Source organism: Schistocerca americana, chromosome 5 (assembly GCF_021461395.2).
Source record: "Schistocerca americana isolate TAMUIC-IGC-003095 chromosome 5, iqSchAmer2.1, whole genome shotgun sequence".
In the NCBI taxonomy this organism is placed as follows: domain Eukaryota; kingdom Metazoa; phylum Arthropoda; class Insecta; order Orthoptera; family Acrididae; genus Schistocerca; species Schistocerca americana.
Genome location: NC_060123.1, coordinates 471,129,423 through 471,155,355, shown reverse-complemented (window position 1 = coordinate 471,155,355; position 25,933 = coordinate 471,129,423). Strand labels below are relative to the sequence as shown.

Genomic DNA, 25,933 nt, shown 5'->3' with positions numbered 1-25,933 from the left:
GAGGGGAGAGGAGTGGTGCAGGTTAACAAGCACCATCACCACCACCTCCTCCTCCTCCTCCTCCTCCTGCTCCTCCTTATGGGGCAGCAGCCTACAGCAGAACTGACACATTGTCATAGGTATCGCAGATATCTTCTGGTGTTGTGTAAGGGTTGTGAATGAAATCCATGCTGGACCAGGTAATGCCCAACACACAGCAGTTGGGAACAGCTAGCACCCTGTGGAATTGCTTTTTGCAGATAGCAGAGTATTGTTAATGAAGTAGTTCATGCCTGACCTGTAGCAGTATTCGGCGCAACCACATTTCAAAATGTCCGCCACCTAGTTTTCTATGTTAAGTGTTCGCTATCTACCATCTTTCGAGGGTTAGCTGGCAAATAAACATACATGTTTCTTTGTTACCAAATGCTAGGTCCCACAGCTGAGTATCCTGTTACATTATGTGGATGTATCTTAAATAGACAATTCAACTGCTCACAGTTGACCTGGCATCAGACCATTGATACAGCACTGTTTCGTACCCTTATTATTTTGCAAATAGGTTATTATGAACATAATTTTTTAAAATTGGGCTTTGCCAGATGACATGCAATACCAGTAACTGGAAATTGGTTACATTTTTCAGTATTTATGTGTGGAAAATAAAGCTGTTTCAGTCTCTCTCTGGTAAAATATTCCATGTGGATACAGTTTTCTATGAAATAGTGTGTGTTGAGTAATTTCATGTTTTTGCATTTTGAGGCAAAATTCACATTTATTTTGCATTTATTGCAAAATATGAATTTTTTCGGTCCTTATTTATTATGTAAATAAAACGAACTTGTGTTACAAGCACTAAAGATGCTTCACAAATAAGAAGTGAAAAGTGTATGGCCAAAAAGAAACACTGCCTTTCATTTAATTGCAAAGACGGAATAAACCTTCATGAAAATACGTATACTTGCATATTCTTGACGTGTTTGCTGTAAGTATCTGGCAAGTGTTTTGTTCCTTGCAATAAGCCTTATACGTAATGTTAGGTGCTTGTCAGCCTGCCTTTAGAGGGCGCATTTATGCTGCAGTCTCGTGGTGCACATCACCAGGACACTTAACTGGCTGTGATAAACACACTGCCTATTGGCCAGCCACAAAGATATATTTACCCTGCAGCTGCAGCTTGATCTTTGGAGTAACATGTGTGCTTCTCTCTACATTTACATGCAGATGTCAAGAAAGAGGCATCCACCTAAATGTGTGCCTCTACTAGTTTGTGGGACAAGCACACACACATGGGACTACTGTATTTGCTAGGTGCACAGGTGTAAGTGGATCTTGACACTTGAACAGGGGACTTAAGTATAATAAAATTTTGTAATGTCATTTTCTGGTTTTCATTAAAACTTCATTTCTGGTGTTATCATTCTTTTAAATTTACAATCAGGAATGCAAATTGGGCATATAGCATGAAGAAAGTATTTCTAGCACCCATACTTACAAACGCATCAGCCAGCATAAATTTATATTAAAAAAAATTGTTGTAGTAGAGTTAAATTTTTAATATTTTAACCTTTTCAGGGAAACCAATCCAAATTGGGATATCGAAATTAGGGATGATGTGATAGAAGAGTGTAACAAACATGGTGGTGTCTTGCATGTTTATGTAGACAAAGCATCATTACAAGGAAATGTCTATGTAAAGTGCCCCTCAATCAGCACAGCTGTGGCAGCAGTGAACTCGTTACATGGCAGGTGGTTTGCAGGTAATGTTATTTCTTCCTTATTCTATGGAAACTAGTAATGTATTTTCATTGCAAAGCTATTTAGCTACATGATCTAAACTTTAAGAAAAAGAAAAAAATTAATTTTTTGTAGCAGCATTATTTTGAATACTTAACTTTTATCTATTGCTAAATTCTCTGATTTCTATCATGAAAAAATTAGAATTGGTCTTTGTAAATCATACTCATAGAAGTACTCTTCCAGCACTTTCAGAAGTCTATGAGTATTATCTCTTACAAAGCCAACAGCATTTTCAGTTATTTTTTAAAAGCATTTTTGGGCCAAAACTATGTGGTATGAATGTTTGCAAATGAATTTTCACTCTTCAGTTGAATACGCTCCCAGTTTGAAACTTCTGTGGCAGGTTAAAACAGTTTGTTGGACTGGGATTCAAACCAAAAACCTATAAGTTTCACAAGCATATCTACTGACTGAGCCAGCTAGCCATGACTCGCAACTAGAGATTAGAAATGTAGAGACTGAGTCTTATGTTGCAGATTGCAAACACTAGAAATCAAGGTGCTGCTGTTACGTCAGTGCTATATTGCCTTCCTTACTACGTGTTGTAGTTCTGAGAGTATGAAGAGCGTGAGAACAGTGGCACTGCAGTCACTTTCTCCACTGGCACACACTTTCGCTCATAGTGAAGTGTGCTGAAGCAGAGCTATTTGTGGCTTAAAACATAACGAAGTTCATTCAATAGAAACAGAATGGTTCTATTTTGTTTTTCACCTCCACATGTGAGAAAACATGTGCTCTTGTCAGTGTTATGTCCCTGCAGTCGAAGAGTACACTATTTGTGATTTTTTTTGGACATAGAAACATGCATGCATTTATGGACTAATAGTTGTGTAGCTTATTTATTTTTGCTACCTTTTTTGAAGCTCATGAATAATTAATCACCAGTTGGAGAATACACTTCATAGTTGTCTTAGTTCAGGTACTTCTGTAGCAGACTCTCATAACATGTCGAAAATGTGTGTGGCAAATAAATTGCATGTGTGTATCAACTTAACTGCTAGATATTCACTGAATAGAGATTTACAGTAGTCTTGAAAAAATTTTGTATGGGTACTGATTGCTAACTTCCAGTCATTGTCCACGCCCAAAGATTGCATATGTAGTGGCAATGCTACTAAACCACGGTTATGTTTATAGACTTATAAACTCATGTACTTGCTCTCCTTTGTACACTGGTGTAGTCCACTTGTACCTGACAACAGACTCAAGTGAAATTTTTCAGTTGAATGGACAGCAGTGGAGATTAAAGAGTAGAGTCTCTGAGTGTACAGAGAGTTCTAAGGAGATGTCATAGGAGCCACTGATGAGTTTAAAGCAAGTATTCAGAGCTCATCTCTGATCTCTACTCACGACTTGTCGTTAGAGCTTTACTTCTAGAAGTACCTTTGTTCTGTCTACCATCTACCAAACTAAACAGAAATTCTTCTGCACATTTTACAGAACTAGCTCTCTTGTGAAGTTGGGAAGATAGGGAAAGTTACTGGTAGAAGGTAAACAAACTGTGATGGGTAAGGTGTGCTTGATTAGCTTACTTGATGGAGCATGTGCCTGTGAAAGGCAGTGTCCAGGTTTGAGTCCCAGTACAGCATACAGTTTTAATCTGCCAGACTGTTTAAACGTGCTGAATATTTGGAAGTGAATAGCCTTTTCTTTCTCCTCTACCTCTTATTTTTTCAAATTTTTAAAAATCGCTTCCATTTAATTAGATACTAAGATCAGATCTTTATTTGTACCATATTTGAAAGTATATCTTCAGTAGTTTTCTTGGAAAATGCAAGTGAATGGAAGGAAAGGGTTAATCCAAGGAAAAAATTGTTCAAACTTTAAAGCTACATTTATTTTTATATTAGTCATCCACAACTTCAGAATGTTCACATCCGTAACTTTCATGACAATCTGTATCATCTTCATGTTTCTTCTTGATGTTTCACGTTTTATTAATTTTAATATTTTCTTGGAGCGGTGTCCTCATAACCTCAAATCAATTGAATGATTACATTCTGCTACACTGGCAGCCATTTGATGGATTAAAATATCATTTTATTTTGCTTTCAAAGCAAAAGGTAAGGGTATTTTAATCCATTCAGTGACAACCAATGTGGCAGAAGATATCATTCAGACATCTAAGTAATTTTATTAGTAACTATTACAACAGTTAGAATTTACTTGTTATTCATTCCTCTTAGGTTAGATAAACCCTTGATTAATTGCATGATTTTTGATACGTTAACACTCACATTGTGGTATATTTGACCTGAAAATAAAACAGCACTATAGCTTTCCAAGAAATAATAACCTTGGTTATATATTTTTGCATCCTTTTAAAATAATAATGAATTGAATAATATTTTGATTGATTTCCAAATAACTAATTTTTGGAAGTGATGGTTCAGTAACCTTCAACCCATTTAGTGTTGTGGGTGTGTTAACATGCACCGTTGCTGCTGCCCCCGGGTTCTGTGGACGTGTTTACATATGCCTTTGAGCCTTTCATCAGGTGCTCTGGACATGTTTGTGATTGGCCACTTGCTGCCGCCTGTATCGCCTTTGTGCTCTCGACGTGTTAAGGTGGGCTGCTGCTTGGGTCACTGTGTGCTCTGGGCATGTTAATGTGTTGAGGCATTTAGCAGCCATGTAGAGCGGCGAAGTACCCACATATCTACCCAAAGTGCACAGTAGCTTTCTGAAGTTCAGCCATTTTCTATTTTGAGTGAGAAAATGGCACGCCATAGTGGTTCTACAGTGGAAGAAATAGTGAAGATGGTGACAGGCAATTATACCTTGTACATGCTATCGCAGGATAATGAAATCTGGAGTAGAGTATCAGGAGTCTCCATATAGAGACAACTTCAGTAGTGTTGGTGGCGAGGCTAGTTAGCTGTTACATGTAGCTACAAACCATTCTAAAGGTTGTAAATAAACAGGTGCTGATGGAAACTGAAGTAATTAAAACATAGTTACCAAGCGATTACGTCTTGACATAATGAGTGTCCCACATAGAATATCGTAAATATTGTGCGCGATGTTGCAGTATTCTCTTTTGATGAGATATTAAATGCTGTTAAAAGAAGTACATCTTTCCACAAAACAAGAAGAAGGAGGAGGAGGAGGAGGAGGTGGAGGAAAGAAAGAAAAACATAATTAGTTCTATATCTTGATAGGTAGAAAAAATTTTAAAGTATTAATCATACAGAAAAATATGCACCATTCGTTTCAATATCTTGAACTATTTATGAAATTCAATTTGTGTTAAGATTACATGATGATGAACGCTGCACATGGACTGACCACTGGATGCACTGTGCAACCCTCCTGTAACTATAAAAACCAATATCTCAGGAACAGTGATGTGTACTCTCTGCTCGAAATAGAATGTTGATATTTGAGCAGTAAATGACCTAAAATGAACCATACACGAAGTTTACGCAGTCTGTTTTAATTCTGAAAAGCTGTTAACATTTCATGCAATGCTTTCTTTACTTACTTAGTTGCAGCACAATAACTAAGACAAACAACAAAAAGAAATACAGTCCTTCACCGAGTGGAGATATGGGGCTGTAAGGTGTGGAAGAATCAAATTTTTCACCGAATAGTTTTCTTAAAATCAAATAATGTCAGCTCAAGTGTTGCTGTCAGCACATGCAATGCTGCTGTGCTGCACACGCAGTACAGGGTAATCGCATCGCACCACTTCTTGTTAGATAGCTTGGTAATATATCCTTGTGCGACAAAACGTTCAGTTTCCTATTGTATGCAAAACAAATTGTACATGAAATTGTAGAAGACATATCATGAAATGGAATCAACAAACATGGAGTGAAAACGTTATCACTATGGTTTCCAGTAACTACCAATGTATTGTCACAGATAATTCATCCTTTCCTTGAGTTACCACAGTTATGAATATTTGAAGGACAGCAGATATTTTGCATGAGTTACTGAGGCAATTCTAAAGCAATATGTCACTTTCTTCATAGGCTTCTAAAATCCTACTAAAAGCTCCAAAAAATGTAATTCATAGGTGTGAAACAGTATTGATATACCTGTTTGTCTGTGTATAATTTATTTCTAGAGGAGCTTCACTGTGAACAACTTAAAGTTGTCTGAGTAACTCTATTTTATATCGGGGGTCGCAAAACCAGAGCAACAAATGGTCGCACCCAGCACACCAGGAATATTCAGCACAGGTGCGCCAGAACACGAGGCAAAACCAGTACACAGGTTGCGGCTGGAACACAATCTGTCTGCGCGGGTAGTGGTTTTAGGTGACAACAAAGCCGCACTCACAGTAGAATGCAGCAAGCCCATGTGTAGCAGTCAAGGGATTAAAGACAAGAGACATAATATTTGACATGTTATGTGGTATAAAAAGTTCATCCTTCTTCTTAGCCATTGCAAGATGTGTAGGTCATCTTATGTGACACCTTTTTTTTGTTAGGCTGACCCTGTTTGTCACATCCTGTGTGCTGGCACCAATTTCTGTCCCTAGGCTTTTGTCTTGTATCTTGAGGTGTATAGTTATGTTCATTCTTAGGATAGCATAGATAACAAAAGTCCTCAGTTACGTTCTTCGGGAATTCACATCTTGCAACTTACCAGAGCTCAGTTTGTAAAGGCTATATCAATTCAGAGTACACACATTTACCATATGAAGGGAAAAAACACCACTGATGTTTATCATTTAATCACAAGAAAATATAAAAAGCCTGTGATTTATATTTTAATTTTCTTATCTGACTATATTTTAATATGTTGGTTGACTTTATTCTTGTTGTTATGTTGACTTTTAAATAGCATAGTTGGCAAGAGATATTACTTCTTCTATCTAAAAATCCAGCTATGCTGGACCACAGCAACTTTTTCATCAAAACTTGTACACTAGTTGGTGTAGTGTTGAGTCAAAGAAAAAAGTTAGTAGTATCAGTACTTGGCGAATATTTCTGGCCTAAGCTTAAAATCATAGCTAGTCATTCATAACTCCACACTTTGGAAAAATTGAAAGAAAGACTCACTGAAGTCTTCAGAATAGCAATGCAATGCAATGGAAAAACCTTTATTATGTAGGTTTGAGCTCCTGTGGCAGGTTTCCTTGTCAGTCTTTTTCCTCTCATCTCTAATGTTATTTTCATCAGAGTGAAGTAAAGCCTGGTATCTCCTGTATGGCATAGTAACTGTAAATACATCAGTGTCATATAAGTGGTGCTCAGAAAGTGTCTGTAAAACTTGTAAGGGTGTTAGAGGTTTGGTAGTGCTGAGAAATAATTGTTCAGAAAAAATTTTGGTACACTGTGCCATTTCATAGTTAATTTGCATTGAAGTTAGCCAGTCGGGCTGTTGCAAGTGCAAATTAAAGCGGCTCACCAGAGGCAGTGTTGGCAAATGCGTTCTTTGTTTGGCTTTCTAAAAACCAAACTAGAGAGAAATACAAAAGTAGACACGGGATGCTAGTGTAAGGATCGAACCTGTGGTAAATGCTGAGCATTCTCGTGAATTATGAGAACAACTGACACTAATTGTATCTGGCAGACCACTTGAGTTTGCGTATACAACAACCTTCAATGCTAATTAACTTAGAAACAGTGCAATATATTGAATTTTTTCCTTAACAATTATTTTTCAGCGCAACCTACCCTACAACACCCTTCCATAGCCCACAGGTCAGTCACATGAAGGTGGGAAGCTTTGTAAGTTGTTGCTTATAGCAGAAGACCCAGAAAGGCATTGATCTTCTGAATCTTGTGCATCACAAGAAGTGTCAAGTCGTCCATAGATGTTCATCTGCGAATTAGTGTATGTAACAATGTCATCCCATCAGTTTATCATCAAAATAAGGAGATTATTTCCATAGGAGTCTTTGCTGCTGCAGCCTATGCTAAAGTGTGTGGGGTTACGAGAAAAGGTGTTACTGTTTTTGGATCTTCCCCTATGACTAACTGGTTTTGTATCACCTTTACTCATAATAGTAACAAATGATTTTGGAGATTCATCACTTGAAGTGGCGACCACATCTGAATATGTATTCATATTCACTTATTTAAATGGTTTCTTCTCCATCTTTTTGATTTTTATCAGATAGAGATTGTTAGTCATAAGTTCATTGCAGTGGTGACGTAATTTCTTCATGTGCGAGAAACGTCAACATTTTCTGGAAGAACATGAAACACTTGAAATTTTGACGTAACATGTGATTGGTCAGAAAAATGAGTTAATGCATGTGAAGAACAATGATGAAGACAACACATAGATACTCATTTGAAATTTCCTGTGTTGAGAAATGAGGAGGAGCAATCTGTTTTACTTGGTAAAAAGCTTTCTGTAGCCAAGATCGCATAAATACATATTCATTTTCGACAACCAGTTTCGACAGGCTTTGCTTTCATCTTCTGATCTTCAAAAATTTTTTGTTTTTGGTATTGTATACACTGTCGAAGCTAGTTCATCAGTGAATTAAACATGTCAAGCTAACTTAAAATAGATATGGTATTGTAAATTTTTCTTTATGTTGTGTTTTTTAGGACTCAACAATCATCTGTTAGTGCTACATATACGGACATGGCCATGTGCACAAGGTGCTTTTTGATTTTAAATGTTTTATTTCTAACAAACCATCACATAATGTGGTACATTTTATCATCAATATCACAATGAACGTGTTGTGTAACAAAGTTTTTTGAAGACCACAATATGACAGCAATGCCTTTCAAAAACGGTTGTTACATTATAGTTTTTTACATAGATACTCTTGTCTCTTCACTGAAATATGGAGAAACACAGGTAGTTACATTGGATCAAAGCATGCAGTACAAGGAAACAGTGAGGGTAAAAATGGTTTAAAAAAGAGCTCAAGAGACAGCCACACTACAGGAGTTTATATAGAAAAAAAACTACCCAGTTATATTGACATGATAGCATTAATTACAAGTTAAACTAAAGTGCCTGTCTCAAATTCCCCCATTTCAGTAGCCTGCCTTGTATTTCCATTATTGTGACTCTATCTGTATTCCCATTGTTACACCCCCCCCCCCCCCCCAAAAAAAGCTCAGGGGTTGTAATATGTCAGAACAGCCAAGAGGTATGGTTTAGGAGAGAGGGATGACTCGTGCCAAAGTGTGCAGAGAAACACAAGCAGTTGCATCGCTGACTTTATTACATCAAAGGTACATGGCCGGCCTTGCGCTGAACTTGGCGATGGCAGCATGCATGGGTCAGTGCCTATGTGAATGCTAGAATCCACAGCATTGGCGTCCAGTTGCCCAGCCTTGCAGACATAGCGATCCTACTCGTGCCACGGCTATGCCCTTGGCCCGGAACATGGCTGACTGGTCCCTCAAACGCAACTCATGGACCCCATGTAGAGTGCCATCGTAGTGAGGCTTAGCAGCTCTGGCAATCTGTCAAAGGCAGCTCGTTCAGTGTCTGCAGACAGTTCCGCATCCGGGAGTCTGCAAGTTCGTGCTCTGGCCCCGTGCTTGCAGATGGCAACTTCCAGTTCACCGGATGTTGTACCCAGGGAACGGAGGCTAGCAGCCCTCTCGCTCTTCACACCGGTGTAGCTCCAAGGTGTGACACACCCTACCACAGCAATGATGCTTCTGTGGATCTGAGGTTGGAGGTAGCTTCAGTGTGTCGGTTGGCTTCCAGTATCAATCACCAAAAGGTCATCGTGGTTGCCCTGCAACTTAACATCGACTCAACATATTGATTATATTCCCACAAAGTTTCTTACAAATTTGTATAGATTTCTCATCATTATTAGAGATATAGTTTCAAGCAACAAAACATCACTTGTAGTACATGAAAGGCACAGAATTAAAAAGCCAGCAAGGCTAAGGACATTTGAAGGTCTTGTGTCAAGATCTTACTGTTTGGGGGCTTACCTTTGGGATCTGCAGACTTCTGGAACTGATTAGAAGAGAACCATGTCAACTATTAGTCAGTAGTTACAATTAACAACACATTTTTTAAACTTTTAAGCCAACATTATTGAAACATTAAATGGAATTAATGTGGGTTGAGTATTGTTGGTCTCTCTCTCACTCACACACACACACACACACAATATATATAGTATTCTTATTTACGAACTGCCTCTCTGTGAACTTATTTGCTTTTCAAAAATGTAAAATCAACGGGTCTGTGGTTCAGTCTGAAGTCATCTAGGGTGTTTTTCTGTCCCTTGTTTCTTTTATCTCCATCATTGATTGGTATATATAAAAAACGAAAAGTTCTGCTGTTGTTTGGAATCCTAGTAGGCCCTCTGTTACTGGCTCGGTCAGTCCATTCAAAGGTCTGAGGAAGGTAAAATCATACTGACTATAATATGACTATGCCTAATACAATATTGCAGTGTTCCAAAATCATTCTGACTGAGGATACTTTACTCTACCCTTTATTGTATAAATCAGTAAGAATAATAGAAATATGCCATCTCTAAGTTGTTTTATCCCCACGATCAGGCCAGCTTACGTCTGCTTTCTTTATAAACATAGACATAACTTCATTCTGACCTTCAAGTTTTCATTAACTAAAAATCAACTGGAATCTCTTTAATAAAACCGCTGTGGTTAGTGTCATTATGCAGCCATATTAGTGGCCATGATCTGTAATTCTTGTCATCTTGAAAAAAAAAAAAGGAGAGAGATTGATTTTATTACTGTTTCTCTCTACATAAATGTTCCATTCTGTTCTTCATATTTATGCTTCTTAGACAACATTGTAACTATTTGTGTACCAATAGTAATTGCAATTTTGTTTAAACAGTGTTACTATACAGAGAAAATAATAGTGTTACTATACAGAGAAAATAATAGTGTTACTATACAGAGAAAATAATAGTGTTACTATACAGAGAAAATAATAGTGTTACTATACAGAGAAAACAGTGTTATTTACCATGATGTACAGTGTTAATGAAACAAGATGGGTGCACGTGTACAGACTTTTAAAGTTGACTAGAGCTACTTCACATTGCAGCTGGAGTTGCTCAAGGATGATTTTGTCTCAAAGTTTGCTGAAAAAATATATGTTGAAGTTCCTTTGATACCTCTAAAAACTACAGTATTTTGATTTTCTGATGACCTGTTAAAATGCTACAGACCCCTCTAAACGAGAGTATTTGTGAAAATGTCGTAACAAAAGGGAAAACTGAAAAATTGTAAGAAAGAAACCATAAGTGATAGAGATCTGAATTTATTTTCAATAAATGCTTTATTCTCAATACTATGAGACATGATTAATACAGACACACTTCTGAGCTTTTTCGATTTTTTTTTTTCTTTCTTTTGAAAATAAACTATAAAAATTTGCAACTTTTTATGAATTTCAAAATTATGTTTTGAAAATAAGAATAGTCACTGGTGTTAACTGCCTTGAGAAATGGACTTCTGTCAGCTATGACATCAATGCATAAAATTCTTAAACTATCAAAATATTTGTACATAAAGATGAAAGAATCTGAAATTTTTTTGTTATTTGGAAACTATTGACTCCAAAACCCCAATTCTAAATGCTCTAAAAATTTCATGGCATGCTAGTTGGCAGTTTTCTTAGGGAATGTACAAACAGAATGGGAAATACTTGCCTGGATGAAATGTGAGAAATTTTTAGGTAGACCTACCTCTACACTAAAGGTCAAAAATCAGACACCTAAATATTTAAATTGATAGCTGATTTTAAGTAAATGTCATGCAATCAAAAATTATTTCACAACATTATAAGTGAGAGGGAAAACAATTCATAATTTGTTAGAAAGCATTTTATAACAAAAAGGAGATATATAGAATGTTTATACCCATTTTTCTTTTATTATGATATTCACAAATTATTATTGACTTCTGTCATGATTTTACTTCATGACTTTTCGTGAATTAAAATTGCCTACGATCAACACTGCAATGTTCAGAAGAATTCATCGTTTTTCTCATTAAACTTTTATAGCCAAGCTGAACTTGCACATGGACAAGGATGATCCAACAAGAGCAGTACTTGAAAATGGTGGCTTACTACAAAGTCTTCTAAAGTATACTGTAGTCTCTGCATTTCACACAGAGCAACAGGCTACATTTCATAGATAACCTTTCTTGCAAAGTATGTGTCACTCTGGGATGCAAGCCATTAGCGACTTAATTGAATTCCTACCACAGGCGTCATAGCAGATCACTCTCCCCCCCCCCCCCTCCTTTTTTTTAATTCCCGTAGTGTACTTACATTTAAAATTATGAGTTTCATGTTTGTTACTAATGTTGATATGGTCTGTACAAATCCAGTAGCATATTGTATAGCATCAACGGCTTCATGCTGGAGATAGTCGTGTTGCAGTATTTTTAGACACCTCCTACCCCATCACATGCACTTTTTACATGATCTATTGCAGAAAATATTCCTCCTGCTGAAAGCAGTTTTTAAAATAAGATGCTGCACAAACAGTCACATACACGTGTTTAGAAAATGCATAGCCTCTAAATGCTATGTCAATAATTATCATTCATGTGCAGTGTCATGACTGAGATCATAACTGACAATAGCAAAACAGTCTGATGTTCCAAGGAAATGAGCAACACGTTTGAATATTGATACCTGTGGTGTGTGCCATGGGTAACTTTGAATTTTTTTCTGCGAAGCAACAAACCAGTTCTGAACGAAGTCTAAATGGACAACTAATGTGTCAGTGTTCTGGGATGTGGCTGATATTGCTTCTGCTATGGCCTGTCTCTGAATCCTCTGGATATGATGGTGAGCTATTTCTTATGTGACCCAGTGCCTAATCTCTCTAACAAACTTCTCTGTCTCTGCTGTCTTCTTCACCAACTCTCCTCCCTCCCACAATGCATAGGTTATATCATTGTCAGTATCCTGAAGGTGTACTGCTTCAAGAGTTATCACTCCAACACCAGTACACATTGCATACTTCTGCAACCAACATTTATCTTACGGCTTTTGACATATACACAAAAGTGTCAGGTCCATCTCTATGTACTTCTTCCCTGTGACACTACTTATGGTGAAACAGACAAGTTTGAAATTAGTGCAGTAAAATACATGTTCGTACTTCCATCACTGACTGGCATTTTACCCATTTTGATTGTAAGGAGTAGAATTTTGAGAGACCAGTTTTTAAATTCTGGTTTTCCTTTTTCATTAGGAGATATGCTTCTCTTATTGATCTTGTCATATATCTTTTCACCTTTTTAACTTTTTCACTATTTTCACAAACGGAGATATCAGCCTGGTTAGTACTTTGCATGCTTCAATCTTTGTCATCACTTAGGCAATATTTCAGAGCAATAGTAAGTGTATCATCTTAAAGCAGATGCCCACAATAAGGATTTGGGCATGCCCAAATACCTTTCTCATTCTTTATTTTATGAACTTTTGAAATCAAATAATGTGAGGAAGTGGGTGTATATTTCTGCTTGTGCTCCTTAGAGTAGCTACCTGGTGTTAGTGTCAGTAACTGTACCTCCTCAGTATAGATGGCTGCTGAGATAGCAGTATTTAGGTTTTGAAACCACACATCACATTTCATGCACATGTCACTATCTTCAGGTTACTCAACAAGTTCATCTACATTATACACTTGACAAAGGTTTGAAGATGTTGCTTGTGTAAAACTTGTTTCGGTTCCTTTCATTTTCTTTTGACGTACTGTTGCTTGTGCTTCTCACCTTTCCTGGATGTTTAAGGGGGGTTATAGTAAGGGCTACAGCAGAAATGCTAACATTCAACGCATCAACTGCTTCACACCCAGGAATATAAACATCTGCACTGCCTTCTTCAGTTTCACATTTGGGTTATGGTGATTGTTCACGTGGGTTGTCACTAAATTTCTTGTAGTGACTGTAGCAATTCCTGCACAATGGGTGTGATGCTAATACTAATACTTGAGGACAAAGATATTTCTGCAACACCTCTGACAGATTCACTACAACTGTGAAGTGTTTTTCGCTTTTCTTGAACACCACTTTCTTGTCTCTCTTTCTTTCATAGTCCATGCACATCATTCTTTAACTACTGTATTTTCTCACTGACACTGTGTCTAACAAAATGTTCAAACCAAACACAAAGGTAAATGCAGAATGGTTTATCTGCAAGTTCTTACTCATTTGTTATAAACAGAAGAGCAGTGAGAACAACAGTATTTCCAACATGCATATTTTACACTGGAAATTCAGTGATGTGAAATATGCAGAACATTGAAAAATTTTTTAAGACTGTACACAGAAAAATATTACCCACTGTGTTTGCAATGACTGTTAATATGTTAACCAAACAATATTTTGTCACCAAGCAGTGGCAGAAAACACATACACAAGACTGTCATGATTGACAAGCTTCAGAGCCAGTGGCTCCTTCAGGCAAAAGTGTTGAAGGGGAAGGAAGAAGGGTAAAGGAAAAGGACTGGAGAGGTCTAGGAAAAGAGTTAAATTTTGGGGAAGTTACCGTGAACTGGGGGTCAGGGGAGACTTACCTTATGGGATGAAAAGGAAAGGCTGATTGTTGGGGACTGCATCGGATGAGATTTGAAAACCTGATAGCTTAAAGGTGGAAGGCAGGGTAATATGCAAGACAGAGATTGCTTCTAAAACATTGTGAATGAGTTAATAAGATTGAGAAGGTAAGTGCATTCACGTAACAAGAGGTGGAAGGGGGCAGTGAAAAATAGGCAGTAAAGACAACAAAAGATGTAGGAAATTAAAACGAAGTGAAGCAAACAGTAGGTACAGTGAAGAAAAGCTGAGATGGAAGAAATTAACGTAAATTAAGGCCAGCTGGGTGGCGAGAACCAAGGACAAGTTGTAGTGCTAGTTCCCACCTGTGGAATTCTGAGAAACTGGTGTCTGGGGGAAGAATCCAAATGGTGCGTATGGTGAAATAGGCATCGAGGTCATGAATGTCATGTTTTAGAGCATGCTCTGGAACAGGATATTGAGAGTTGCTGGTATATACCCTCTGCCAAGGGCCATTCATCCTAATTGATAATTTGGTGGTAGTCATGCCTATGTAGAAGGTTAAACAGTGTCTGTGGTATATGACATGTCATTTCGCAGGTGGCTCTCCCTTTGATAGTATAAGTTTTGACAGTTACAGGGCTATTATAGATGATGGTCAGAGGGTGCATAGGGCAAGTCTTGGAGTGGGGACGGTCACAGGGGTAGGAACCATAGGGTAGGAGATGGGTTCAGAAGGAACATAGGGTCTGACAAGAGTATTGTGGAATTGGGAGGCGGGCGGAAAGCTATTCTAGGTGTGGTGGGCAAAATTTCAGACAATGGATCTCATTTCAGGTCACGATTTTAGGAAATTGTGGCCCTGTCGAAGTAGCTGATACACATTCCAGACCAGGATAATACTGACTCACCAGTGGTATGCTCCACAGCTGTTTTGTGGGAAAGGATGGCAACTGTCAAAATGTAAGTACTGTTGTTTGTTGGTAGGTTTAAAGTGGACGGAAGTGTGTAGGTGAGGACAAGATCAATGCCAAGGAAAGTGGCATGGGATTCGGAATAGGAGCATGTGAAATTTAATTATTAATGATTTCCGTAGGAGTTTTTTTAAATTTTTCCAACCTTTTTCGCTGCTATTCTTCTGTTTTTATATTTTTTCTATCTTATCTGCTTATTTCTTTTATTTTGTTGCCACACTCATGATTTTTAACTCTCCTCTCTTGCCAGGACGAATCCCATTTTGTATTACACCCATGACTTTTGAAAACATGCCTTTGCACTGTCAAAACTAAGGTCCCACATTCTGTTTCTTGAAACCTACATGTCCCGCGGAGTCACTCCAAAAGGCCTAACATTTAAAGTCCCCATTTCTGGATGAAATCCTACCCTACACCAGGCTCTTCTACAGTTTAAAATACAGCAATCTCTTGCTCTTACCTGGCTAATCTGTGACCTACCAGACTTCTCTCCTCCTACAAAATCCTGCAGTTATCTGCCCCTCATATTTCCTTCAATGGTATCATCTGCCAAGCCAACTTCAAACTGCAACAACATGCCAGACTTTCACTCAAAAGGCTATCCCATGTTCTCCTAAACTACATGAATAGTGGTATTTCCCGTCCTGTCCTTATGCAGCTCCCTAAACAACCACATCATCAACCACCACTCCTCTCCTACAAACCAAGCTTGGCCAACCCCCTCAACATCCCACAGCCTTCAGCACTGCCTCCCAGACCAAGAATAACCCATAATCCCATGAACCAGTCGCAGCAGTGCAGTGTCCTTAACCTCTCATCCAAAGCACTCTCCCCTCCTGAATTATCTTTCAGCCCTAAACCTGCATTTGATCATGCTGCTTTGGGGAAAGACCTCCTTTCCTTCACATGTAATATCTATTGGAAATGCTGCTTTGCAACCCAACCCCAAAACCTTTCCAACAGCAAACCTGACATTGAACCCTGCTTTGAACATTTAGACCACGATCCCAACTTGATCCTCCACCGCTGCCTCAAAATCATCCCTTACAAGCCTTCCAAGAATTCTTCACATCGAGCATCGCCTCACAACCCTTCCTCAGGTCCCTACAACATGAGCCTAACCTGTCCTCTGCGGAACTCCAGGCTCTGTTCCCTAAAAGCTGATGACTTCAATATTATCCTCCCAGCAGACAAAAGATCTACCACTTTAGTACTTGACTGAAAGGAGTATGTTAGTGAAGGTTTACAGCCACCTCCACATACGGCGTCTGCCATCAAGATCTCATCCCTGTGATTCAAACTAACCTGCAGTCCCTCCTCAAAACCTCACACCCCTGACAATGACTAACACCTCAATCCATAGAACTTTTCACCCCCACCAAAACCACGCACCCCCACCTTTTATCTACTTCCTAAATCCACAAATCCAATCATCCTGGCCATCCTATAGTTGCTGACTTCAAAGCACCCACCGAACGTATGTATTCTTTAGTTAATCAACACCTGCAACCTATAGTACAAAACTCTCATCCTACATCAAAGATACCAATCATTTCCTAGATCATCCGAAATCCATGCATGTCCCACTCCCACCACACACCTTGCTTGTCACCATTGACACCACCTCCCTCTGTACCAACGTCCCCCACGTACAGGGTCGGTCTGCTGTTGAACATTTCTTCAGTCAGCATCGACCTGATTCCAAATCTATGAAATCCTTGCTACTCACCTTAATCAACTTTATACCTACCAACAACTACTTCATCTTTGAGGGGCAGGCATACAAATAGATCAGGGGTACGGCTGGGGGAATCAGTATGGCTCCTTCCTATGCCAACCTTTTCATGGGTCACTTGGAAGGGGCTTTCCTGGGATCAATAAGTCTTCAGGCCCTGGTTTGATTTAGATACATTGATGGCATCTTTACCACATGGACTCATGGTGAGGCTGACCTACTAAAATTCGTGGAATCTCTAAATTCCTTCTCCCAATTAACCTACCAACAAACAACAGTACTTACATTTTGACAGTTGCCATCTTTTCCGTGTCAAATGTTCTCTCCCATACAGAGACAGCAGCTGAGGCAAACATATTTGTTCAGATGCAGACTCTTCACAGCAATACACCACCATTCTCACCTCAGCCTTCACTGCACTTCCCCACCAGCCTAGTTAAAAAGCAGATTTCCCGGGCCATCATATCCAATGCTGGTACTACTGATCCCTCCACAAAACAGCTTCAGAGTGCACCATTGGTGAGTCAGTATTATCCTGGTCTGGAATGTGTTAATCAGCTACTTTGGCAGGGTCATACTTTTCTAAAATCATGCCTTGAAGTGAGATCTATTCTGTCTGATAGATTTTTATCTATCCAATTAAATAATTTTATCAATAATTGATCGTTTTCATTGTTACATAAACAATATTTTGTGTAATTCTCAAAAGTTTCCAGGTAGGATTTTCGAGTAAATAACTCATAAAAACCCGTAAAAGGCAGTTTTTAGTAATACATATTTACATAATACAGATAGCTGGAGCAGAGAAGATACTGTGTTTATAATTACATCAGTAGTATCTGGTAATACGACACAAAAGATAGCATTCTGTGACTTTCCAAATTGGGAAAAACAATTTTAAGTGGAAAAATTAACTTAAAATTTGTATTTTCGTCTTAAATTTGTAAGTTAAAGGAAGCCCATAAGTGTGTGGGCGTCAACTAAATTTCGACACACTAAGAGGGAGCTTTAACACAAAACATCTGCCAGATCCCAAGTACTTTTGGTTCTCTACTGTTTTAAGAGTTGGAAATATACATTTTTTAAAGTGCCATACCATTCACAAAAATTAAGATAAAATGAAAATAATTTATTTCTTTTCACTTATGACAGAGGGGTCTAATATATATTTTTCCCCTGAGAAATTCATGACAAAGAGTTGACATGACCTGTATGAGTTGAGAGGTAGTGCCCAAAGGTAGGAAAGTCGACAATAGTTTGGAGTGTGGTATGTTGATCCAGTGCCCCTCCATTCTGCATCCAGGGATGAATAACTGAGGATGGCATGGCGATTGGTTGATTATTGCATGGTCTTCAGGGTCTTATTGTGGGGATAAAATAACTTAAAGATGGCATAGTTCTGCTATTCTTAATGATTTATCCAGTAAAGAGTAACTGTCCTCAGTCAGAATGACTTTGTGAACACTGCAACATTGTATTAGGCATGGACGTATTACAGATGGTGTGCCTAATGGACTGACTGAGCTGGTTAGAGGGCCTACAGTTTAGTGTGGACTCCAACAACAGTAGAACTTTTCATTTTTTGTATGGGCCCTACACCAATGATGGTGAAAGAAACAAGGAATAGAAAAAGACTCTAGTTGGCTTGGGGATTAAACCTTAGATCCTTAAGGGTTTTTTTACTTCACTTCCCAATCTCCCAAGACTTGGAACAAAAAAAACTGTTAATTACACAGTGGTGAGGTGGCAAGTGACAAGAGCCAAATATTGCAAAAGTTCACAAAGATGTTGTTATACTTAATTCAGCTGTAATGAAGATGATAATTTTGTGGCTAAAAAGTTAGTGTTTCTGGTGCTGTAAAGGCTTATAGTTTGATCTGGTTGAAAATGGAGCAAGTAGTATCTCAAATAAAAACCAGATTTATTCAGTGTAGAAATGATTAATATGCCAGGAGTGATCAGTTGGCAACGATTGTAAAGAGTGCTTAGCAGAATTTGTAAAGAAAATGTAATTTCTGTAAGATGGGCATTATTACTACACTATTTAAAAAGGCTGACAGGAAAAGGTGCACTCATGGCAGAGGAGTAAATCTGTTATTCCATGGACTACAATTCTAAGAGGTCCATCCTTCTCAACAAAATAAAAACCGTACTCTGGAGGAAGAACATCAAAATAGTTCTATAACTAAAAAATCCAATACTGATGTCATTTCTGCCAGAAGAATGCTCTGTGACAGGGTTAGTCGACCTTTTTTACCCTCTGCCCACTTTTGTATATCGATTAGTAATAAATGTTTCTTACTTACTTGCTGTAATTCTGCTTTATAATTAATAAATACTTTATCTCAGTTTTTTATAAAAAGCTATTGAAACTGTTTTTAAAACCCCAACAGCCCACCATGAAAGCTGAAACGCCCACTAGTGGGCAGTAGGGAACAGGTTGACTACCATTGGTCTATGGGAAGTACTGTGAGAACAATAAAACACTTACTAGTGTTCGTAAGGACATCAAGAAAGTCTAGAACCATGTACCATGCTGGCATATGTGGGAATCTTTGAGCCACAAGAATCTATTTAATAGTGCTGTTGCACATGTAAGACAGTTTATAGAACCAAGAACGGTGTACAGATCTGAAGTGGAATTGCAGGTTAGTTCAAAATAGTCCAACAAGAAAGTTGCATTTTGCTTCTTTTCTTCATTATACTGGATGAAGTTTAAAAAAGGCGCCTCAAAATGAACACTATGGAGTTAGTTTGGTGTTACAGGAATTTGCTAGCAGCTTGTTTAAGAATTGTCAATAAATATGGTAGATAACTTTCAGCACACTGTAGTATTGTTTCCTCAGACAACACCACATGTCTCAGAAGATTGGAAACAGAATTGAAGAAGCTTCTAAATGCTAGCATGTGGTGTGTCAGTATTTCAGATCGGAACATTTTCACAAGGTTATGGTATCAGTCTGTCAAAACATACTTCTTGCATATGGGCTAGGAGTAGAAACAGTTGCTGGACCAAATAAGAATCATCTCCAACCAACAGAAATGAAGTTCCTTTGGTTTTGCATATAGAAAACAAAAATAAATAAAATGAACAACTGAAGAAACTACAGTGGTCTGTGCATTTGAAGAAGATAGCTCCCTATTGTACGGGCATATAAAGAGGATGGATTTCCACAGAAACCCTTGGACTGAAATGAAATGCCTCAGGGTGGAGACCAAGAAGGAAATTTTGTGGTAGTTGGCTGGAGTAGATGCTCAGATACCTTAAAATTCAGTAAGCTAATTAGCACCAGTTTAACAAGTAACAACTGTTCAAGGACAAAAATGTCCATTGTTCTCTGGAGCAGAAAAATAACTTGCCTACTTAGCTACATGTTGTACGCACTAAAAAAGGAGTCTAATCAAAATATACTTTTTTACTAGTTCATAATGTCCTTTAAACATTGAATTACAAGAATAACTCGTGTTTGATGAAAATTAATATTAAAAGCATTGGGTACAGAAAAGCAGTATCTGTCAGCTGCTGAAACAAGAGCACTTACTGCAGGGCTGATTGGCATGAAATTAATGCCCAATTGAGCGACAGCACAGGGCCAGGAGTGTGTGTGAGAAACCTTGACAAACTTTCAACTTTTGTAGTCCTGTCTTCCTCAGTTGTGTGTAATATTACGGTATAGTTATAATTTTTACATGGGTCGTCTGACAGCAACTGAATAAAACTCAATTTTAGTGCCTTAAGCGTTTCGCCTTGATTTTCTGCAAGGCATCAGCAGCGGGCTGGAATATGTACATATGTTTCCTATTTAAAACACGATACAAAAAACATATCAGGTGTTGGAAGTACGAAACAAACCATTCCACATTTGCAGAACATTTAAAACACCATAACCACCATCCTACAAACATAGAACGAGAATAAGCAACCATGACAAACATCTTATACAAACGCAAGAAAACTTCCACATTCAGAAAGCCATCGCAGAAAACGAACATGTGATAAACGAACACACACACATCAGCACAGGCTCCTTCCTAAACTTAATAAAAGAAATGGTAAGATAAAACACACACACACACACACACACACACACACACACACACAAATGTATACACGAGCAGATTTCAATAATTACAGTCGAAAGTTTGGCAGCAACATTCGATCTTCAGCAAAAACATCTGACAGTTGGCAACTGAAACGAAAACATTGCACCGAAACAAGTGTTCAGTTCATAGTGCTGTGAAATGTGGGGAAAAAACTGCAAATTGGCATTTATAAGAAGAAGAATAACACCAAAAATGCAACAGGAGTGTAATACGTAGGAAATTGCCCATGCGACCTGTAAGTACAGTTCAAAATATTACTACTTAATAGGAAATACCAACCACCAGAACTGTTTATAACCTATAGATACAGTGACCAAAATGAAATTAAATAGCAAACATATGTACATATGCCAGGCCACTGATGATGCCTTGCAGAAAATAAAGGCGAAACATGTATGGCACTAAAATTGTGTTTTATTTAGTTGCTGTCAGATGGCCAATAAGTAAAAATTATCAATATACCGTAATTGACAAACATTGTTTTAAAATGACAGCTGTAGTACACTCACCAAGTGAGGTAGCACAGCTGGACTTGCACCCACAAGGATGAAATTTTAAATCCCCTTATGGTCATCCTGAGTTAAGTTTTCCATGATCGCTTTAAATTGCTTAAGGAAAATGTCTGGATGGTTCCTTTTGAAAGGGATGGCCAATTTCCTTAATCCTTTCGTAACCAAAGCATATGCTATGTATCCACTGATGCCGTTGCTGGCGGTATGTGAAACTAATCTTCATTTTTGTAGTACATTTAATATATAATAATACCTATAAGAAGGAATGTTGTAAGATGCTGAGACATTTTGTATCTGGAAGGAGATCTGAATACATAAAAGAATAATACACTGAAGTTGTCTTATTGTGTCTGGTTCTGATGCTCTCTCTCTCTCTCTCTCTCTCTCTCTCTCTGTGTGTGTGTGTGTGTGTGTGTGTGTGTGTGTGTGTGTGTGTGTGTGTGTGTGTGTAGTAACAACTACCAACGACCTTGAAGACCTTTAGTGAACTCACCTTTACCACTCTTAAACTTAAAAATTCTGTTTTGTAGCTGTAATCTCTTGTTTTTCTTAAATGAGTACGACATTAGCAATTGTTTTAGGACTCCAATTCATAAACCTTGGCCTCTCTAACTAGTCAGGGTTAATTGAAGAGTTGTTGATAATACTAAATACAAACTTTTCTGTGTTTTCTGAATAGGTGGTAAAATTTCCAAAATGCTAGCAATATAATAGAATTCAATGAAACTGTTTGTGGGTGCCTGGAAACCAGAAGAAATTTAATGCAATTTCAAAGTGGTTTTTGGGCACTCTGGTCCACCACAGGTCAACTGATTAGTCTGAAATCTGCAGTGTGCAATGCTTTCACACATCACCAATACCTGATTGCTATGTCCGTTGCTGCAGAAGGCACGTGATATGACTTGGCATAGTCACATCTTGTCTACTCTGTATGAGTGGGACTGTCATGGCTGCTTTCCTGTTTTTATCCAGAATTTCGTATTGCTCTGACTGTTCCAGGGCCAGTTAGATTCCTCTGCAACCAAATATAAACAGTGATCATCATTGCAATGAATGATATCATGACTGTAGTGAGACCCACAGTCTCCACGTCACTGTATGTGGACAACCTTTGCCTGTATTGAAGCTCTTCACCATTGTGCACCACAGTGTGCCAACTTCAGGGGCCATACAGAAAGTACATAACTAGTCTCTGAATGATGGATAATGATTTTATCTCATTAAACTCAAATTATGCATTTGGGTAGACCCAGGACTGTCCATCTGCACCCAGAACTTTGTCTTGGTAACAAGTTGCTTGAAGTCATTGAATCTTTCAGATTTGTAGACTATTTATTGGACACTAACTTAACATGCTCACATGTACATTGACCCACGGCAGATTGAATGAGGAAACTTGATACCCTCAGATTTCTCGGCAACACCACCTGGGGCAGAAGCTGCACAGTTCTTCTGTGGTTCTAAAAAGCTTTGATTATATCTCACCTGGATGACTAAGGATGTGTGTCTTATGTGTTGGCAGCACCATCAGTATTCTCCACCACAGTGAGGTGTGATTGGCAACTGGAACCTTCTGTGGAATCTTCTGTCTGAGTCCAGTAGACAGGCACCTAGTGGAAGCAGTTATCCCACCACTGAGTATCAGATGCCAGCAACTCCTGGCAAAATATGCGGTCAGTCGGACAGATGTCTACCCATTCATGTTATTCAACTGTGTTTTGCAATCAACAGTTCAGACTTTTCATGAATTGTCCAAAAGTGACTAGACCCCCTGGAAAACTGTTGGAGGTGCCATCCAAGAACCTCGAACTGGTATTTCTTTTCTTTGTTAGAGTTTCCAGTCCTATGATTCGGATGGTTGGTTGATCTGTGGGGGAGGGACCACACACCTGATTTGTATAGACCTTGTCTGTAGTCCTAAGGCAAATACTGATCCCACCATTGTCAGGCACTTGTTCCATGTCATTCTCCACAGCTTCCCAAACTAGACAGCCTCTACTACACATATATCTCAAAAACCAATAATAGAATTGATTTTGCTTTTGTACAAGAAGTATTCTATGCCAAGTGCACGCAGTATGTGCACAGCAGAATTAGTTGCCATATCATGGGCTCTTGCATTAAAAATTTTGCCACATAGGTCTTCTTGGTTTGTAGTGATTCCATAAACTAGTTACAAGGCATATCTTAGTGCTAGCCCAGAAACATTTTGGTTCCCAATATTCAGAATGTATTAGTTGACTTTCACAGTTCTGGAACCACTGTAATATTAACATGGACACCGAACCACAGGAGCATTCTGGTAAATGAACTTTCTGATAAATTAGCTAAAGAAGCAACCACAAGGGAGAAACTGGAAATCTGAGAACTAGGCTCAGACCAGTGATTTCAAATGCAACATAAAGTTTTGAAAATCTGGGATATACATTGGTAGGCTGCCATAACACTCAACAAGCTGAGTGCCATAAAGGGACCACCAAGGTGTGGCATACTTCTGCCCCAACCTCTTGGAAAGATACCATTGTACTGTGCTAACTACGTATTGGCCACAAGTCTCTTTTACATCAAGAGGACTCTCTCCAGTACAGCTTAGGTAGTCATCTGACGATAGCCCATGTCTGATACAAAATTATGCATATATGTAAAAAAAAAATTATCATCTAACAGTTGAAGCTAATTGACTCTCAAGTTTGTATAGGCTTAATTTTCTCATCCCATTTTAATTGTACTGATTATAATGACCCTTGGCATATCCTTCCATAACTGGCTAGTTTTCAGCTTTTCTCACTTTTAACAATCTGACTTAGGCTACTGTCATGCAAATTTCCAACCAGAACCATAAGGTTATGAACTCTGGAGCTGGCAGTTCTCATTCCACATCATTTTAATTGAATTGCCAATACAATGAGGGACTGATAACAAAGGAGTTCAAGCCATTTTAATCCCATAATAATGATGATGGCATTTTAAACTTTTCTAAAAAAGAGAACATTTTCCTTTTTAATTTAACAAAAAAGTTACATATTTTTGAAAATAACTATTCTGTTGCAAAATATTCTCTATCTGATCATAAATTTCATATTCTGATATTTAGTTCATTTGAAATTCTGCAGTGTTGTGTATATTATGTGGCTCTGCTACTCACAGGAGAAAAGGGAAATGTTTGCCGTTATGTGGTGGTTAGTTTGCCACCTTTCTCTCTCTTGTCAAAACCAATCTTATTTTTTCTATATTCACAATAAATTTCAAGCCATTGTGGTTGTTATATGCCTGCTGCTAAAGTTCGAAGACTAATAGTCCGTAGTAACGTGGGTGGGCGCATTAGCATATTTGTAGACCCAAGCATACACTTGCATCATTGATGTTTGGGGGGATAAAATATGCAAAAGGAAACAAACAGTTCAGCATTGTGTGCTGGTGGTTCTTATACCTCGAGCATATTGCATTGAACTGACACTTGTATGTCTACAAAGTATGTCATTATAAATACCAAAAACTTTGTAAATTATGAAGATTTCACGTTACTAAATTTAAAGTTGCTGTTTGATTTTATAGACATGACTGTCTTATAACTTAAAATTGATAGTGACATAAGCATTTGCTTTTTTCTGTTGCAGGTAGAGTAATAACAGCAGCATATGTCCCACTAATTAATTACCACAGCTTATTCCCAGATGCAATGACAGCACTACAGTTATTAATGCCATCAGCTGCGAGAAGAGGGATGTGAAATTGACTGAAAATGCCAAAAAACAAATGTACACTAGACTGTGAGATCACATTCGTGATAATTACGTGGCACAGGAACACATAGGGTGCATTCTGAAAATCAGCTTGTTTCAGAATGTGTGTGTTGTGTCAACATGTGAAATTTATTCTGTATATAATGAATATTTGATGAATGTGTGAGATATTAGTGTATGTTAATATTTTTATGTTGTTTAAACTTTTTATGTTAGGAGAATGAGAGTATTTCTATGTTGTAATGTGTTTATCTTTTTGTACAGTTGCATTGTACTGAAGTAAAGCACTGACTTTGTGATTTATTGTTTTTACTTGTTATGCAAGTTTGATAAAGATCTGACGGGAGTGTTGATGGTACTGTAAATTGACATATTAAATAAAAAGATTGTTTTGTACTGTAACATCCACCTTTAAGCCCGAACAATGAAGTCTAGTGTGGGGATTCACAGGTGGGTGTCAATTCAGAAATAAAGCAGAACTTAGAAAAAGAAGCAACTGGACAGACAAAAGCAGAAATAAATATTGAAGTTCAAATGTTCATAAATTCCAGTATCAGGTGGCAAGAGTATATTTCTGCAGATGAAGAAATAGGTGAACATTGTGCCAAAGTTGTATCAGGGTCTCCGTCTTTCTTTCACC

At 38.0% G+C, this 25,933-nt stretch overlaps 1 protein-coding gene across 7 annotated transcripts in view; it reads left to right on the top strand.

Annotated features, from left to right (window-relative positions):
• LOC124615760 (RNA-binding protein 39) overlaps positions 1–25,592 on the top strand; it is a 75,523-nt gene extending 49,931 nt beyond the window's left edge. For all 7 annotated transcript variants that reach the window (XM_047143855.1, XM_047143854.1, XM_047143853.1 and 4 more), the window contains 2 exons: positions 1,555–1,739; positions 25,168–25,592. In XM_047143855.1, the coding sequence (XP_046999811.1) occupies positions 1,555–1,739; positions 25,168–25,280 (298 nt within the window). In that variant the 3' untranslated portion in view covers positions 25,281–25,592. The remainder of the gene's footprint in view (positions 1–1,554; positions 1,740–25,167) is intronic.
• Positions 25,593–25,933: the final 341 nt, after the last annotated feature.